Below are 19058 nucleotides of genomic sequence, written 5' to 3'. Positions count from 1 at the left end.
CACACAACCTTCTCAATGACCAGAAGAACCTCTATAAAGACCCATAGAAACTCCTGTAAGACCTGTAGAACCACCTCAGCAGTCACTGGATCGTCCTAATGTCACACTGAACCTCCTAAACAACCTCTAGAAAGTTCTCTGTGACCATTAAAGCTTCCAAAGCAACAGGAAACCTTCTCAATGACCAGAAGAACCTCTATAAAGACCCATAGAAACTCCTGTAAGACCTGTAGAACCTCCTCAGCAGTCACTGGATCGTCCTAATGTCACACTGAACCTCCTAAACAACCTCTAGAAAGTTCTCTGTGACCATTAAAGCTTCCAAAGCAACAGGAAACCTTCTCAATGACCAGTGGAACCCAATGAGATTCCCAGAAACTCCAGAACCTTAGATGAACCAGCTGGATCCTGAGAACCTCCTCAAAGACAGTAGAACCTCAAACAGGAACAGTTCTCATGAAGTGAAATCTGCTTGGAGACTTTGGACTTGACGGCTGGATCACCTCCTGGTGGCCGGCTGCGTCATCCATCTTTTTAATAAAACCATTGATTTGATACTGGTGATGTTTCTGACCGTGCCTCTCTTCTTCTTCTTCTCTCCTCTCTCCAGTCTCTGTGTGTGGAGGTGCGAGCCCGACGCCGAGGAGTCTCCTCCGTCCTGAAGCTCTGCCAGAAGCTGCTGCAGCAGAGTCAGGTGCGTGAACACAAACACACAACTAACCACGCCGGGTTTGATGTTAAATCCATAATCCAGAGATTAATCATATGATCAGTGTGATAATTGTAATTCTCCCCAATCTCCACCTCTGGGACAGTCGGGCCCCATGGCGGAGGTGGGCCCCGAGGCGGAGCAGCACCGGGAGGCCCTGCAGCTGCTGTCAATCAACCTGGAGAGGAGGTGGGAGGCGATCGTGATGCAGGCGCTGCAGTGGCAGAACCGACTGAAGAGAGAGCAGCAGGTTAGAGCGACTGACATTTACACTCTACATCCGTCACCCCGCTCTGCAGGCGATCAGCTGACGCCCGGCTCCGCTCACTGAGCACGTCAGAGTTTGATTTGATGCTAAAATCCTCCGTGACAGACAGATGGCGCCGTAATGGAAGCTGCTCGGTTTCAGCAGTGGAACAATCTCCACGAGCCGAGACGCTGTGAAATGAGCATCAACACAAACTCACACTCATCCAGTCACTTCGGATCCAGGGGAGATTACTTTCATAAAAAAACAAACGATCTGATGTTTGACTGTGACTGTTAATGTAGATATGTCAATCATATCCATGTATTTATGAAAGGATCATGAAAACTGGATTCTTCTTTTAACACTTCAGACATTTAGGACTTTAAACTTCCAGCTACATGTGAACTATGAAGCTATGAATATGGTTTATTCTTCACTTTGCCCATGTTTCTATATTCAATAAGAAAAACATGGTTATAGAGATGGACGACAGGACATCACATCATCTGTATCGCCCCCTGGTGGCAGGGTGTAGTAGACTATAGGCCATAAAGTCTGCCTCCTCCATGTTAGCAGATTGGAAATGGACCAAACAAATTAAAGCAAGATGGCATCGTGGACATTTGGGATATTTTGGTTTCACACGAGGACGATGGGAGGACGAGGGGACACGTCTGTGGTTTGTCCTCTGAGGATTCTAAATTCACTGGATGGTTTCATTTTATTGTGTTTCTGTTACTTTTTTAAAAACTCTTGTATAAACAGTGAACCTGTATCTGTAGAGGAGACATCCCAGTGCTTGTGGATTCTCTCTGGGACCAGGATTCAGGAGCTGGTTGTGATTCTCTGGTTCAGTGGACTGATCCACTCTCACTAACGTCCTCACCTCCCTCGTGTTCTGCTGCGACCTGGAGTCAAGCGTCAGTGTCTGTTCTACAAGAGGCTGCAGCTTCAGACGTCTTCTCTCAGTCCAGCAGAAACCAATCTGTTTGTCCTTCAGTTGATCGGTGTCACAGAAGCTGTTTCCCCTGCAAACAAAAGAAACTCAGCAGATGAGATTTGAATGCAGCTTGAACATCGGGTGCTTCTCCTCAGAAAACGACTGTTTGAGTAGAAATCCTCATCCCGGCTCCAGGTCCGATCACAGCGTCGCTCTGGATGCTCTGGCGGCGGGATGACAGCTCAGCTCACGTGCAGCTCGTGGGCTGACGTGACGCGCTGAGTGCTGCGGCTGTTCAGAGACAGATCGCTCACGAGGGAGTCGTCCCGAGTGGAGACGCTCGGGGCGAACGAGGCGCAGAGAGCGAGCTGAGTGCTTTGTTCATCCGAGCTAACGTGGAGGCAGAGGGCTGCAGCCGAACGGGGGGGCCGTTATGGATTTCTAATAGTGATGAATATGGTTCGATAGAGACAGAAAGACGACTGCGTTTAGATACGAGGGGAAGGGGTTTCACACGCAGACACACAAACAGTCACACAAACACACATAGACGCTTGTGCACACAGAATCACACAACGTCACACACATTAACTGATGGATAGCGATGTGTTAAAAGCCTGAGGGGGCGTGGGAGGAAGGAGAGGGAGATAAATACGATGTAGAGTTAAATCTACGACGTCTCACGAGCTGCTTCCTGCTCTGAGTCCCTCCACCTCACAACCTTACACCTGGTTATCTCGTTCTTATAGTGGAAATAAAAGAGAGAACAGGAAGTGGTCTGATAACAGAAGTGATTTATTTGCCATAAAACTGATTTAAAACTGGAAAAATCCTGGATCTTCTCCTTTATCTGTTATATTGTAGGTTTTAATCTGTCCGAGGTTATGAGCTCACAATCCTACTTTTAACATAAATTATAATCAACTTTATTTGACAGTTTTCCAAACAGAGGAAAGTCCTTTAACAGTTGAAAGTGAAGTGTGTGTGGCTGTGTGTGTGTGTGTGTGTGTGTTAAATGTAATCTAAAAGCCTTGAAAGACTCGTTTGTGAATTTGAAAACTAGTAGAAATCTATTGTTTGTGTGCCGTTGGAGGTGGAACTCTCTCTATCCCACTCTCTCCCGGGTGCGTACACACACACACACACAAACACACATACACACACACACACACACACACATTGTACAGCAGGAGAAGACAAATAACTGAGGCCAGACTCTCTGACCTCGCTGCCTGGCTGGAGAGTAATTTCACTTCTACTGGCGATGGGAGAGGAATAAAGAGAGAGAGAGAGAGAGAGAGAGAGGGAGAGAGCGAGAGAGAGAGGAAAAGGGGGGGAGAGGGGGGTGTATGGAGAGAAAGAACCACAGAGGCATATATCTGGGTGGTTTAGTTTATAGAAAAACACTTCTGCTGAGTGATAAAACGATTGTCCTCTGCTGGTCTGTGTGTGTCTGTGTATGTTTGTTTGTGTGTGTCTGTATGTGTCTGTGTGTTTGCGTGTGTGAATTACCTACTTGTTTAAAAAATGGCTGCTGTTGTGCACGTTACACACCTAAACTCCCTGATGTCTGTGTGTAGTTGTTAGTTTCTTCAGGTATTAAAGCAGCTTCAGTGTGTGGACTGTTGTGTGTATGATGATCTTTGTGTGTAAATGTGTGTGATGTCAACATGCTTTTGTTCACGCGTGTCTTTGTGTTTTAAATGTCTCGTGTGAAGCTCAGGAAGTGAGTCAATTGACTAATTGTTTATTTAAAGTGTTACTGACCCTGTTGTCTTTGCTAACAGCTTCTCTGCAGTTCAGTTGTGTTTTTGTGTAGGAGTTATTGTTTAAGCAATATGCAACAATTCCTGTGTCCCTGCCTTCCTGTTTACACTGTTTGCACGTGCACGCCCAGTGCACGTTGATGGTCACGTGATGTGCACTTTCAGGCGTGTTAGTGTGGACGGAGATCGTTTTAGTTTTAAAATGCAGTTTTCAAAGGAAGCCGTTGTTGTATTTTTGCGTTAAGTGTTTTGTGTGCGGCCTCAAGTCGTGTGTGTCTTCAGGAGCAGGTCTCACAGAGTAAACCTGTAAGTCGATCATATCACTGCACGTGTTAGTTTTATATAAGAACACCTTCCTCTGGATTCTAACTTATATCCCAGAAGTTATGAGCAGCACACAGAGGTTTTCATTCACAGCAGCTCCAGCACTCTGCATGGGGAAGTGATTTATCTGTGCGCTTCTATTCATTCAGAATCAGAGCGGTGATGCCAGGCTCCCTCAGCTCTTTGACAACCACAGCAGAGGCAGCAGAGACTGGAGCTCCACCAGCAGCAGCTCCACCAGGAGAGCAGGCACATGAATAATCACCCAGATGCTGCGAGATAGCTCCGCTCTCCTTGGGCCTTCACAAGCTATGCTAACAAATGGGAGCAGTCAAACCAGAGCTAATGGGAAAAAAAAGTTTCTGTGTTTCTCCCCAAAAACATTCAGCACAAGTACACACACACACACTCAGACACACACAAACTCACACACTGTGGAGGTGAACAGAGTCTGATAATGTTCCTGAGAAAAAGCAGTTTCCTGTTTAATCAGCTTGTTGAGCAGACAACATGACGAGCACTGATCTGGTTCCTGGTTCCCAGATGATGAACCCTTTTGGTTTTAAACGTGTTTCATGTAAGTTTATTTTGACATAACCCACATTCGCATCTGCAGCTTTTTCCTCACCAGAAACATTAAGTTCTGCCTCAAGAGGTGGAAAAAAACTGATAACTTTGATTTCTTTATAATTTTTGCAACTGTAAAACTTTAAATATGGCCACAGATGACTTTCAACGTTTATTATTTTTGCAGTAAATCTTAATTAAACATAAACAAAACAAAAGGCAAGTTTGTCTCCTTGCGTCTCTCCATTGGATCATTAAGATAAGAGAATATTCAGTTCTTATCCAGGTTGAATACTTTAATTTTCACACACTCATAAATATCAGTTCCCTAAATGAGTCGGATTTTCTTTTTCATTAAGATCAATGAATCATTTTCTGTAAAAACTGTGAAAATCTTGAGAAACGGAAGTGATAAAGAATCCCTGGAAACCACTCCTTGATCCAGATCTGCACCAAAATCATATGAGTTCCTCTTTGACCCGTAACTCGTCCTCCCACCGAGTTCCATTGAAAAGCCTCCAGTTGTTTTTGAGTTGTCTTGTTCACAGACAAACGGACAGACGTGAAAACATAACCTCCTTGTTGGAGGTGAAGTTAAAAACTGACCCTCAGCATCAGGAGCATCAGGAGCATCAGGAACATCTGGAAGCAGCAGTTCACTCTGTTTGATTCTCGGTGGGGGAACATCAGCACTGTTCCACCAGCAGATGTGTCTGTGGCTCTTCTCCTGCCAGCTCTTCCTCTTTGGCTGGTTCCCAGTAACACTTTGTCGTGTTATTTGTCGTATTTAAAAATCAAACGTGTGTTTGAATAAACTGTGGCCGCCGGACGCCAGGAGTCAGCTCCCTCCTCCCTCAGGGGTCATGAACAAACTCACATCTCAACTACCAACTGTCACAAATCACAGAAACGAGACAAATTACAGATCCAGATTATATCCGAGGTTTCCGTGGGTCATCAGATCCGGGGTCTGATTGGATTAAGCTGATTGATGTTCTCTCTCCTCTGTGCTCCTTGTGTTCCTGAACACATCTGCAGAGGCAGACCCCAGTTCAGTCATTACCCCCATCTCCCTTATCAGCACAAGGGGAATAAACACAAATCTAATAGAAATTCATTACACAGACCCACACACACACACACACACACACACACAGAGCCAACTAGTTTATTAGATTAATAGGCTATGAATGGCTAATACGAATTACCCCCCTCTCTTGTTAATGAGACGCGGAGCAATTTGTATAATTATGTCTGTGGAAGGAAGAATTCCTGTGTCTAAGCATATTTTTAGACAGCCGAGCTTTCTGAAGGATTCTGATTACGTATTTACTTTGGGGTTTTCGGCTCCGTGCTCTTTCTCTCAGAAGTCGTTTCTGAATAATTCATCGCTTTGTTCCAGAGCCGAATAATTTGTGTTGAGATTTATGAGCAATTGCTTTGGGGTGGGATGATTTTAAATGATCACAGACGTGTTCTGTCAGAGTCGGTGTCAGGGAGCGTCTCTCACACCGAGCCGGGACAGAGAGGACGACAACGTCTTCAAGAAGAGTTTGATGCCAAAGCAGGAAAAAAAAAAACACACAACATCAGTGCTCACAAGAAACAAATCTCATGATCATAGAGAAAACTGCCTTTCTCAAACTGTACACTTATGAAATGGATCCTGTGGGTTTGACACTAAGCTGCAGACGAAAATATGAGCAGGTCTGAAATGATGATGATGACTATTATTATTATTATTATTATTATTATTATTTTATTATTATTATATGGTCAAGATTAGGTCCATTTAAGTCAATGTACTTAAAATGCTAAGTTACATCAGACTGTAGAGAAAGACGTGTCTCAGAAACCCTTCCTCCTCCATGTTAGCAGATGGGACATGGCCTCAACTTAACAACATTCTCCCTGCTGGTTCATGTCATTTAAGGCATTTCTCATCACATTGATGAAATATGCTCTGATTCTTATTCAATGGGGTCGTGTTTCTTCATTCTTAAGTTCCACAGTAGACAAACCCTTTGAGGAAAGTTGTATTCTTGCTGAACGATTGTTCTCTCTTCTCGTTCTTGTCTTCAGGTTCCTGGGAACTTTCTGGAACCAGGTCTGGTCGACCTCCACCAGATCAGCCCGGTCCCGGTTGGCCCAGCGGCCCCTGTGCCAGAGGACTCCTGGGAGTGGGATGAAACCGACATGACAATCACAGAAATTGAAACACAAGAAGAACCAGAACCCGACCTGACGCACAACTTCACCACAGAACCAGATCTGCCTTTGGACATTGCGCTGTCCAACGGGAATCAACCCGAGAGGATTCGAACCGGAGTCCCAGCCCCTCAGCGTCCTGAGAATCTGTCCAACACCGTGACAGGGTCATCGTCAGAGGTCCAGCCGAGGGGGACGTCCCAACCCGCCCCCCCGAACAACAATAACATCTACCAGGTCTACAGCCTCCACAGCGTAGAACTATTCAGACAACCGCAGTTTCCTCTCAGTTCGTCCTCTCTGCACAAAACCAAATCAGGAAAACAGAAACAGCAACTCCTGCTGAAGAGCCTGAGTAAAGACTCCTCTTTCTCCTCCATCGAATCCCTCACAGACCTCCTGGGAGGTTCGATGTCAAACAGCCGAGGAGGAGATACGATCAGTGGATACCTGGATGGAGAGGGTGAGAGGGAAGGTGGCAGAGGAAGTGGACAGTCGGCAAACAGTCGTCGGTCAGAGTGCGAGAGCGGAATCGTTAGTGATACAGGAGAAACAGAGACAACGACCAACTCTGAAATCCAGGAAGAGGAGAAGGAGAAGGAAAATGAGGAAGATGAGGAAGATGAGCAGAGGAAGGAGGAAACTGATTTGACTGACTTGTGCAAAGACGTCACCAAGTACAACCAAAGAAACAAGACAGAGGATAAGAAAGAGAAAGGATGGAGGAGGGATGAAAACAGAGCTGAAAGTAGAAGGAACAGAGAGGAGGAGAAGAGGAGGAGGCACAGGAGGGGAGGAGGGGAGGCGGTTGAGATCCTGATGAACAGGCGAGGGATCCTGACGCCGACGGACTCTGACTCCGACTTTGAGGCAGGAGGACTCGGTGTGGACTCCTCAAAGCCCTTCGTGTCTCGCAGTCCCATCCCAGGGTTGAAAGTTGACCAGCTCAGCAGTTTGGAGTCGTCCCCGGCTCTGAGCCGCCGGGCGTCCAGTCCCCTTCTGTCTCAGGGCTCCTCCCTGGAGTCTCTGCTGGCGCTGGGGGGGGAGCTGTTTCCCTCCAAAGACCCGTTGCATCGTAGCGCCTCCCTGGAGAGCTGCCTGGCCCCGTGTCGCGGCACCGAAGGGGAGAACGGAGGCAGCCTGGCCAGCCTCGGGGAGCTGGACCTGGGGCCCAGCAGGGAGGGGGGGGGAGGACAGCAGGGGGAGGACATGAAGACTGAACATGTGCAGGGAGAACCATCCTCGGGGGAGCTGAGTCGTAGAACCCTTGATCTCCTGAAACGCCTGGAGAACATCCAGAGTCCTCTGATGGCAAAAATGACCCGTAGTGTTTCTGACATGACGCTCCGGGGGAGCTCCCCACCGCGGGGTCGAATCCCTGCCTCTCCTTCCTTTGGTGGTCGACCCACACCCCTCTATGAAATGTCGAGCTCTTCACGGAGAGGGCCTCCATCCCTGATCAACGAGAGCTCGGCCACAGCATCTCTGACCGAGCTGAGCAGCACCGAGGACTCATCTGTCGGGTCGGAGGATTTCGCTTTGCTCAGAAACCAGCGGCGCCAGTTCCTGGATCCCAACATGGCGGCAAATGCAAACTCGGGCTCTTACAGGAAACGTGGACCCGGAAACAGCCGAGGAGGACAATCGATGGATGAAGCGGATGCGGCGAGCTTGAGCATGGTGGTGAACGTGTCTTGTGCTTCGGCGTGCACGGATGAGGACGAGGACGACAGCGACCTCCTGTCCTCCTCCACGCTAACGCTCACTGAGGAGGAGCTTGGCGTGCGGGACGGAGAGGACGAGGAGGAGGGGAGGTTGAGCTACGTCTCCTCAGGTAACGAGGACGATGAGGAGGAGATGGAGGGCTCTTACGTTCTGGGACTGGAGTACATGAGGAGCGAGCTGCAGAGCTGGATACGAGCTCCTCGCACCTCCTCTAAAACTGAGGCAGGTCTCAGGGACGAGCTGCAGTGTGGAACCCACCTCTCCTCCTTCAGCACCTCCTCTCACAACAAGGAGCAGCAGGTTTTCCTAAACCGCTCAGCTCCCAAACTCATAGAGACCAGCACCAACAGTGGCAACGACAAAAAGAAGAGAGAGAAGAAGGAGCAGGAGGACGAGGAGGAGAACAGGAGGAATGTAACGAGGAGCTACATCAGCCAGTTTGTAGACGACGTGGAGAACGGGAACGTGGATCAGAGCTGTTTGAAGGGGAAAGATGAAGATGACGAGCTCCTCCGAGAGGAGTCGAGTGTGTTCACAAAGAAAGGGGAGTCGCTGAGGGAGTCGTACGGGTTTGCTCCGACGGGGGAGTCGGTTCGGGACGTTGGCGGCTCGATCGTGAAAACGGAATCCAGCTCAACGAAGCAGCTTTCTTCACCTCCCGCCCGCGACCTCCTCCCGTTCAGACGGGCCTCCTCCTTGGTGGGACAGCTGCAGGGAGAGCTGCCCTGCCACAGCTCCTCCCTCCCCTCGCCTCTGTCCCTCTCCCCCGTCGAGGACTGCAGGTCCCATGATGCATTGCACAGCAGCAGGCCAGAGGCAGGCGGCAGAAAGGCCATCACCATTCAGGAAAAGTTCAAATTCTCCTCGTTTGTGACGGAGGAGACGAGGAGGGAGGTGAGGGACAAGGAATCGTCCTTGCCTCCCAAGAAACGGCGCGGTTGTCAAGCGTCCTGCCACGACCACCGTGCTTCGTCCTCGTCCCTCCGTGCGTCCAGCGTGGACGAGGGCAAGACAGAGAACGTGCACGACTTTGTGATGGAGATTATTGACATGACCTCTCTGGCGCTGAGGAGCAAAGAGAATCAGCCTGAAGACCTGAGCCAGGTGGAGGTCGGCGGGTCGAGTCCAGACCAGGGCCCCGCCTCCCTGACACAGATCAGAGACAAGGTACGAAAAACACGCAAATACAAAGAAGTCACACGCAAAGGGTTTTATCATGAATGTAAAAACCTCATTAAACAGAGATTCGAGCTCCAGATAATAAAGTGACTGATTGAAAGATTTGAGCAGATACAGAATCTAAAGCCTCGTTTGACCTCGACTGTTGTGTTGTTTTCATTTTGAGGAAAAATTCATTCAAAAGTAGAAAAGTTATCTCAGTCAATTTGTTCACTGAGTTGAAGTAATTCAATAAATCGCATCACGGATCATAACTGTCGGGATGTAATGACTAATTTCTTCAGTATCTATTGCGAGTGAAGAAATCTCAAAGCTTATCAGTTTCCAGTCTCCACTTCATTTCTGAAAAGAAAAAGAAATCAGGCAGAAAACTCTGCTCCTCCTAAATATTAATATGCAAATAAAGGATGTATGGTTGGTGATAATGTGAGGTAAATAAATAAGTAAATATATCAAATTAAACTAGACAAACACATTTATATTTGTATTTCCATGTTATCATGTTTAATCTTTAAGGACAATATAAACAAAATACCAATAGTTTATATTTAATAAAGTCCGATAAGAAATGACAGAAACCATTTCCCACAAACATTTCTTAGTGTGGTCCGTGTCCCGGCTGCTAACATGGAGATGAAGTTGTATGACCTTTACCGCAGCCAGACGTGTGGTCACAATCTTGACCTCTGACCTTTGACCCTCTGCCCTCCTCCCTCAGGTGCTGGAACACTCCCACCGGCCTCTCCACCTCCGTAAGGGAGACTTCTACTCCTACCTGTCGCTCTCCTCCCACGACAGCGACTGTGGCGAGGTCAGCCAGTGCTCCGAGGACAAGAGCTCCTCCCCCGCGCCGTACAGCCTCCCCTCCTACGCCTCCCCCCCCCCCACACAGGGCCTCCGCAGCCCGAGCCCGGGGCTGTTCACCAGCGCCCGGCGGCAGAGCGGCTCCCCGACGAGCCTCGACTCCAGGAACGACCTCCACGCTCTGGATCTGAGGTCGGCCCACAGAGAAGCTAACGGCTCGGAGCCCACCAGCCCCTCCCAGTCCCTGCCCCCCAGCCCCGACATCCGGGACGAGGAGACGCTGTTCGCAGCCTGCACCGAGGAGGTGTACCTGGGCCCGCCTCTCTGCTACAGCATGGTGCTCACCAGGAAACCACGGACGCCGCGGCTGAAGGAGAACCAGCCGAGGAACCTGCCCTCCTCAGATGATACGTATTTGACTCCAGGGGGGCCGCCTTCAGAACCCGGGGGTGTGAGGAGCCACTTGTGTCCCTCAGAGGAGTCAGTGTTGGACCAGACCCAGCGCTCCTTCCTTCCTCTCCTGGAGCCTCGTTACACCTCCTTCTCCACCTCCTCGCCCTCAACCACCATCCCCGCCTCCCTCCAGGGGCCCGGCCGCCAGCCAAGAGACGACACCCCCCCCTCTCCTCCTGCCGTGTCCTCTGGCGCCGGGCGAGAGAGGCAAGGTGAGGACTGGCACCTCCTCTGTGATGTCGCTGGGAGAGAAGTGGCGAGTGTCAGTGCGCCGCAGGAGCAGAGGAGTCGTAACGAGGCGCCTGCTTATCTTAATCCCCGGGCACGTGTCGGCCCGATAGACTCCTCCGCAGCCCCGTGTTTGGAAGATACTAAAACGCTTGAATCCAATATGGGCCCCGTAATGACCGAGATAAGTGTCTGCGGCTCCGCTACAAATCCCTCAAAAGAGCCGGGCGCCACGCGTATTAATCCCAAAATTAACTGCCCGCCGATGAGGGAGGCAGATAGGGGGGGGGAGGAGGAGGGGGGGCGGCGAGGAGGAGACGCTCGGCGGGTGAAGCGGGAGGAGAAGACGACGAGAGGGCGGAGCGGCTCGCAGCAGGAGGCGAGGGCGGTGCCGGCAAAGCAGGTTAGTGTTCCAGGTGTTATCCCGATCCGCCGTATCACATTACACTGCACCCCCCCCCCCCCCCACACTCCAGGTATTAGACCGAGCCCTCTGTGAGCAGAATGTAATGAGGCCGTGTGCCTTTCTGTCGTTTCCATTCCCAAGGCCGCATGGACGAGCTGATATGTGTTACCTCTCCTCCCCTCTCCTCTCCTCCTCCCCTTCATCCTCTCCTCCCCCGCCTCATCCCTCTCTCCCTCCTCTCTCCATTTCACATCCATAATCTCCTCTTCTTCTTCTTTCCCAGACCCTCATCTTCAATCATCTGCTTTTTCTCATCCTTGTCTTTCTCCTGACACAATCTCCTCTCGCTGCTGTTTTCTCAATAACTTTCTCCACTTCTCCTCTTTTTCTCCTCATCTCTCCATCCCCTCCTCACGGTTCTCTAATCCTCCTTTCCTCCACATTTCCACTTTACATCTCCAGACTCCTTTTCTACTCTCCTTCGCCTCATCCCTCCTTCTTCTTGTCTCCTTTTCAAACCCATATTCTCATCTTCTTCTTTTCTACTCTCTTATTTTCTCACCTGATCTTCCTCTTCTCCTCTTCTTCCCTTCCACTCATCGTCACCTGCTCTTTTTCATCCTCCTCTTTTGTCACGTCTTCAAGACTTCATCATCTTTTATTCTCATATTCTCCTCTTTTTTTTCACACCATCTTTTCATTTCTCTACAACCTTTTCTCTCTCTCTTCTCATCTGTTCATCTCCATCCTCTCTTCATTTCCCTCTCTGTTCACATTTCCTCTTCACATCTCTCTGTGTTCCCTCTTCTCTTCGCCCCCCCCCCTCTTCCTCCCTCCGTCCTCTCCTCCTCCACCTCATCCCCCTCTCCTCCTCCCTCAGGTGTTAATGGATGGGAGGATTTGCAGACTTCTCAGTTTTTCAGTTAAAAGGTTAAGGTCCACAGAACAACATCAGCATAATTACTATCAGTCAGATTTTATTAGGATTCATCAGCTAAGAGCTTTCGCTTCCTGCACTGATCGTTCAATTCATTTCATCGCTGAATTAGCGTGTTTGTGCTCTTTCTTAACTTTTCTATTTCCTCATGCAAATGAGTTTAGCTTCTTCTTCTCTTCCTGCGCCGCCTCCGTTCATCAACTGGAACTCTGGAGGAGGAACTCGTTTCCGATCTGAGCTTTAATGACGTGACATTCACATGTCTTACCAAATACTCACATGTACAATAAAAATATGAGAAGCAGTCGTTAATAATGTTAACTAATCTCATACAATCAGTTAATCTAATAGTTTATAATTTATTATCCACTAAGACAGTGAGAGCAGTTTCCACAAGGTCAAGAACTGTCTTTAGTTTTTTCCTACATTTTTTGATATTCTTTATATTTCAAACAAGCTGCCGTGTGTGTCTGTGTGTGCACATAGTCGTGACTACATACCCACTTGTGTGTCTGTGTTTATCCTTGTTTGTGTGTGCGTGTGTGCCACAATGGTAGATGTATGGGGGGGGGGGGGGGGGGGGGGTTATAGCTACATGAGTCTTTACAAAGTGATTAGTCGTGAACCAATTAAAAGAGTGTGGGCGAGATGATTGTTTTGGGCCTGATGCTTGTTGTTTTAATTTACAACTTTTCATCAGTTTGGGCTCAAAGAAAGAAAGAGAGAGAAAAAGAGAGAGAGAAAGAAAGAAAGAAAGAAAGAAAGAAAGAAAGAAAGAAAGAAAGAACAAGCCGATTAGAAAACAAAACAAACACTGTTTCAGGCCGATAATGTTTTGATTTATTCCCCTCTCTCTCTCTCTCTCCCTCTCTCTCTCCCTCTCTCTCTCTCTCTCTCTCTCTCTCTCTCTCCTCCCTCCTCTCCCCTCTCTCTCTCTCACTCGCTGTTAAAACAAAAGCAGTGGGATCTTGTTTTCTTGTTCTCTGCTGACGGAGGGATCAACCTTCTCTTTTCTTTCATTCCCTCTCTTTCTACTGATGTCGCTCCATCCTTCCATTTCTCTCACTGTGTTTCTCGGTGTCTCTCGCCCGCAGGTCAGCGCTCAGTCGACTGTCACTCACAGCCCCAGAGCGGCACAGGGGCGGAGCCAGGCCTCAGTGAGACACCCCCCCTCGAGGGCGGGGCCAGTGAGGGTACGTGGAAGCATCTCTATTCTTTCTGTTTCCTCGTGAGTTATTGCGTCATTTGAAGAAAACAAATACAAAGAGAAATTAAATTTCAATAAAAAAAGAATAAACCAGGAAGCTGCAGAACAAAGATGATCACTGACACAATCACTGTGTGGGTGTGTGTCTGTGTCTGTGTGTCCGTGTGTGTGTGTGTGATGTGGCCGCCCTGTGGGTGCCTCCAGGGCTAAGCAAAACCTATTGCCCCAATGCTCCAAATACGCACAATCTAATACACACACACACACACACACACACACACACACACACACACACACACACATCCCTGAGGGCAGGGCATAAAAGTCCAGGTAGAAGCTCTGACAGCCCAACAGCTGCAGGTTAGACAGACATGTTGTTCACACACACACCAGAGGACAAACCCACATACACACTCACATGCAGAGACACACACACACATCAAAGTGCAAAATCAAGCTCAGTGTACACACACAACGTATGTACACTCATGACAAAGGACCCACACACACACACACACACAGACACGCACTCACTGCACACACATCATATCAGTGATGTGTACAGCTGGTCCTGAACCCCATGGCGTGCCCCAGTCTAGCCCACCTGTTCACACACACAACACACACACAGACACACACACACACACACACACACACACACACACACACACTCACACACACACACAGAGACACAGGTGCAATTAAAGCAATCGTAAATGCGGCTCATGATGTGCTCTGTGACCCAGACAGCAGAAGGTCTGCAGCAACACACACAGGAGAGAGAGAGAGAGTGTGTGTGTGTGTTTGTGTGTGTGTGTGTGTGTGTGTGTGTGTCTGTGTGTGTGTAAAGTTTCATCGTAAAGCCGAACAGAAAACGACAGAGAGGAGGAAACTGTCTTTCGGATAAAAGAGAGCAGAAGAGGAGAGGACAGATGAAGCCGTATCTGAATATTTAATTTGATGAATACAACCTGATGAATAAAAGTATGAATACATTAACATGAGAACAGATGTTAATAGAAAACTGTTGTTTTACAAAATATAGTAAAATCACAGGAGAGGAAAAATTTATTCCACAAACTTTAATAGAAAATAAAAGCGTGGTTAGGTCGTGTTTTATTTTACATCACAGGAATCTGCTTCAGAAATCAGGTTTTTAATACAACGTCTTTTTAACCCGTGTTTTATTTTCCATTGACTCCAGTTTGTTTCCATTTGTGTAGTTTTTTTAATATGTGCGTTGATGTATTGTGTTAATTTGTGTGCTTCCCGTTACATGTATTTATTTCCTTGATAAATAAAGGATGAGTGAATTAAAAAACAGAATTAAAACCCATTTCATTCTAAAGTGTTGCACATTGCTCAGCGAAGAAAACAGTTTGAAATATTAAACAAGGCAATTTAAAATAATTATGATAGAATGAAACAAAAACAAGTGAAATTTACAATAAAGTATAAAATTCAAATAATTGGAAAATGAAATCTTGAGTTTAGACGAGAGCATATGTTTATTAAGATCGTTTAAAATGTGTGAAACGTTTTTATAAAGAGAGTTGTTGTCAAACAGGAGGAAGGACATGTTGTGTGTTATCTGGGGACACATTGTCTCTGGTGAGGATCGGGGGGGCAGCAGGTCTTTGATATGTTGTCAGTTCTTCAACATGAGTCTCACAAGCTGTTTCTGTCTCTGTCCACCCAGCGACTACCTGTGCCGGGAGCTGGAACCTCCGGGATCCAGCTGTAGGGGGCGCTCTCTGCGTCCCCCCCCCCCCCCCCCCTGCTGAGCCTCTCTCTCTCCCGGGCTCCGACCCTCCGGCTGCCTCCTCTGATCTGAGCTGATCTCCACAGAGCGGACAGAGAGCTCAGGGTGACCTTCACTCCACGTTCCCAGGGATGAACTGTGGATTCTGATATTTACAAAACTGTTCCAGCCTCGTTAATGAAAGAGTTAGGAAATAAAACATGTAGTGAACTTATATCCAAGCATTTAAATGTCATTATCCGGTTGTTAGACAAACAGTGAACTGAGCTCACAGGCAGGGGGGGGGGGGGTGTCTCCAAGGTCACAGGTCAGACATTGAAACTGGGCTGAACAGAAAAACACATTTCCAGTCAGAACAGAATCCGCTCCATCTTCTCAGGCCTGGTGCACACGAGAGGATTTCAAACACTTCAAAACCTACGACTCCACAGACACGATGACAGATTTAATCAATTATTAAAATCATATTCATTAAAAACACAGTAACTGGACGATTTGACCGGAACATCGTGATTCTAGAGACTCGAACGTGACTTCAGAAGAGAAACTAACATGGAGGAGGATCGAATGCAAAACGTGGAGCGAGGGTTTGAAGCTCGAGCTGAGTTGTATACGTTGTTTTTTTTGTTGTTGTTTTTATTAGCTGCTGTAAAAGTAAACAACATCTGGTTGGTCACTCTTCCCGCTCAGCTCGCTCCCATTGGCTGTCGAGGGGTCATGACCCAACATGGTTGATATTCACGATTCGAGATCCGACACAATCTGTAGCTTTAAGATTATTTCGATAGTTCCCTGATAGTCGGAAGGGGATGAATCTAAATTGGCCCAGTTTGTCCTTGAGTGCGCACCAGCCCCAGTTTAATCACCCAGTATGTCCAGTAGGGGGGGAATGTGAGTCGGCTGCTGCTTCACGCTCTCACAGACCTTCTGTGTTTTCTTATTGACTTATTGAGGTGGAGTTTGTCTGGTTCAGGTTCTTCTGGTTGTTTTCTGGAGCTACCTCAGTTCTGCTTCTGCTGGGACACACACGTCTTCAGCCACTTTGCATGAGCTTTAACTTTCACTCACTGTTCGTCTGAATCAACCTGTTGTCTTATCAACACACGGTGAAAGTGCAGTGTTGTAGCACAGGTAGCATGTTCTCAGTCTGTAGCTGGAGCTGACGTCAGTGTTCATGTCAATGTGCTGGACAGCTACACAGCTACATGTCATGAGACTCAGTGGACGGACGATAACATCTCATCTCACAGCCGGAGCTTCTCCAGACGCATCAAGTCAACTTAACGTGTTTTATGTAGAAAGATCCACACACACATCAGTGTAATCAGCTTTATTGGAGTTCAACATAAAACTTTACACGATAAGAAGTAAAGTTAACTTATAATTTACAGTAGATGCTGAAATAGAAGTGTATTATCGTGAGTGTAACACGAGTTGAGGATTGGACAACGTCGTGGTTCTCGTTTGATCTTTATTTTGAAGGAGGATCACAGGAAGTCAGAGCTGGAACTGCTGAGAGAAAGTTCAGTATCTGTTTATTTAGAATCATTTGATCATTTTATACCAGTTTGAGGAGATTTTACTCCACAACAGGTGTAAACTGGACTTTATGAGTCAGATACACAGAAATATACACAGAATGTTCTGAAAATCATCAAATCAGAAATCAGAGGCTCCCTATGCTCCTCTGTGAAATTAACTTTTATTTAATTGATTTGTTTCGTAAAGAATTCTGCTTTGCATTGTCAGTCCCTAGCCAGTAGGGGCTGCTGCCGCCGTCGTAGTGAAGTTTGTTGAAAGTTACAAGTGTGAACTCTCCCCTCAACTTCCACCTGATCGTGACCACTACTTTACTCAAGAGGCAGGGATTGGTCGATCCCCAGTGAACACTCTCATTGGTCGAGCGGGTTGGATGAACCTGAAATATTTGCTACGCTAGCTCGACTGAAGTGAAGCCCCCCCCCCCAAAAAAAATATATGTAAAATCAAAACAACATTTTTGTCTATGCAACACGACCAAAGTTGGCGAACGCTGGTGTGGTGTTGTTGTGTAGGCGTTGAGGTGTGATGACTGTTGGCGAGGACGTGTGTTGTTGTTAATGCTGTACGTACAACACGACTGTAACATGTGTTGATTTCTTTTTTTATTCTCCTGAGACGATGATTAGCAGTTAACACTGGGGTTTGGGATTGGTGTTGAGACGGGTGTGTGTGTCTGTGTGTGTGTCCGTGTGTGTGTGGGACAAACTAGGGTTTAAAATCTTTAAACTATAATTGTGTGCCTTGCTCTACTGTTACTACTTCGACCTTTTCTTTAGTGAAGTCAAACCACTGCTTCGGTGATGAAAACATGCAACGACATATTCAAAATGAGAATCAAACAGTTTAATGCGAGGTTGATGTTGAACCTGTGTAAATATGTAAAGGTGTGAAACCTCGGTGTGACGCGCAGGGGGAGGAATGCTTGGTGTTTGTGTTTATTTATGTTTTGTGGTCTGTGATGTGAAATATCTTTATTATTAGTATTGGCCATAAAGAGCTTGACTGCATGGATCCTGCTGAATACAATGTAAAACCAACTGTTGACAAATAAACTTAATTTATTGGAAAAATAAAAAAACGTGTGTTGTGTTGTTCTTTTTGTGCTGTTGTGTTAGATAGATAGATTACCTTATTCATCCCCGAAGGGAAATTAAGTCGTCATAGCAGCCGGTACATTTGAATAAAATAAAATAAAATAAAATAAAATAAAATAAAATAAAATAAAATAAAATAAAATAAAATAAAATAAAATAAAATAAAATAAAATAAAATAAAATAAAATCACAGTTTGTTGAATCATTGAATTTGTGTTTTCTCATCGTGCTCTGAACCTCTTGCTGTGTCCTTGAGTCCAGGTGAAAGTTTGGACTAAAGAAATTCCCTCCAGGTGTTTCTGAGCTGCTTATTTGTCAGGTCACAGCGGCCTTGACCTTTGACCCTTGACCATCAAATTCTAATCAGTTCATCCACGAGTCCAAGTGAACGTTTTTATCACGTTTGAGGAAATTCCCTCAAGTTGTTTTTGAGATCTTGTGTTCACGAGGCTGAGACCTGAAAGCATTTTGTCTGCGACCACCAGCGTGGGGACGTAAAACTCAGACGTCTTTCGAGGACAGATGTCTCTCAGTGTGATTTGTTGCAGCTTGATTCAATTTAACGGACTTGACGCTGAGCTGCTGATCAGGTGTTTCACCATTTTCACCATAAACATCGATACAACTTCTTCTTCTTTCTTCTTTGTGTGTATTTATGAAGCAGATCTTACATTTCATTAGATTTTCATTCTTTGTCTGTTGCAACTGAACTGCTGCAATAAGTGTCCTGTAGTTTGTGAAATATCAGACATCAGCACCTTCCACATGTCTTCTTTTGTCCCCAGAACAAAGAGGACTTGTGGTCTCAGGCTTTGTCTTGACATGTAGGCCCAACTATTGTTCCCAACTATTCGCTCCCAACGTTTAAATAAGTAATAATTCATGAATTAACGTTTTTATAACTCAATTTAAAAACCAGAAACTATCTGAGTGTTAAATCCTACTTAATGACAGATA

At 46.8% G+C, this 19058-nt stretch overlaps 1 protein-coding gene across 1 annotated transcript in view; it reads left to right on the top strand.

The window, feature by feature from the left end:
* The window catches only part of akap6 (A kinase (PRKA) anchor protein 6), a 129298-nt gene extending 111213 nt beyond the window's left edge, over positions 1-18085 (top strand). The window contains exons 18-23 of the mRNA XM_062397922.1: positions 611-694; positions 816-959; positions 6639-9656; positions 10387-11556; positions 13591-13689; positions 15403-18085. Coding sequence (XP_062253906.1) covers positions 611-694; positions 816-959; positions 6639-9656; positions 10387-11556; positions 13591-13689; positions 15403-15447 — 4560 coding nt within the window. The 3' untranslated portion in view covers positions 15448-18085. The remainder of the gene's footprint in view (positions 1-610; positions 695-815; positions 960-6638; positions 9657-10386; positions 11557-13590; positions 13690-15402) is intronic.
* The last annotated feature ends 973 nt before the right edge of the window (positions 18086-19058 follow it).

The sequence above is a fragment of the Platichthys flesus genome, chromosome 10 (assembly GCF_949316205.1).
Source record: "Platichthys flesus chromosome 10, fPlaFle2.1, whole genome shotgun sequence".
Taxonomy (NCBI): domain Eukaryota; kingdom Metazoa; phylum Chordata; class Actinopteri; order Pleuronectiformes; family Pleuronectidae; genus Platichthys; species Platichthys flesus.
Note: the sequence above shows the minus strand (reverse complement) of the source record. Positions and strands in the feature narration are given on the sequence as shown.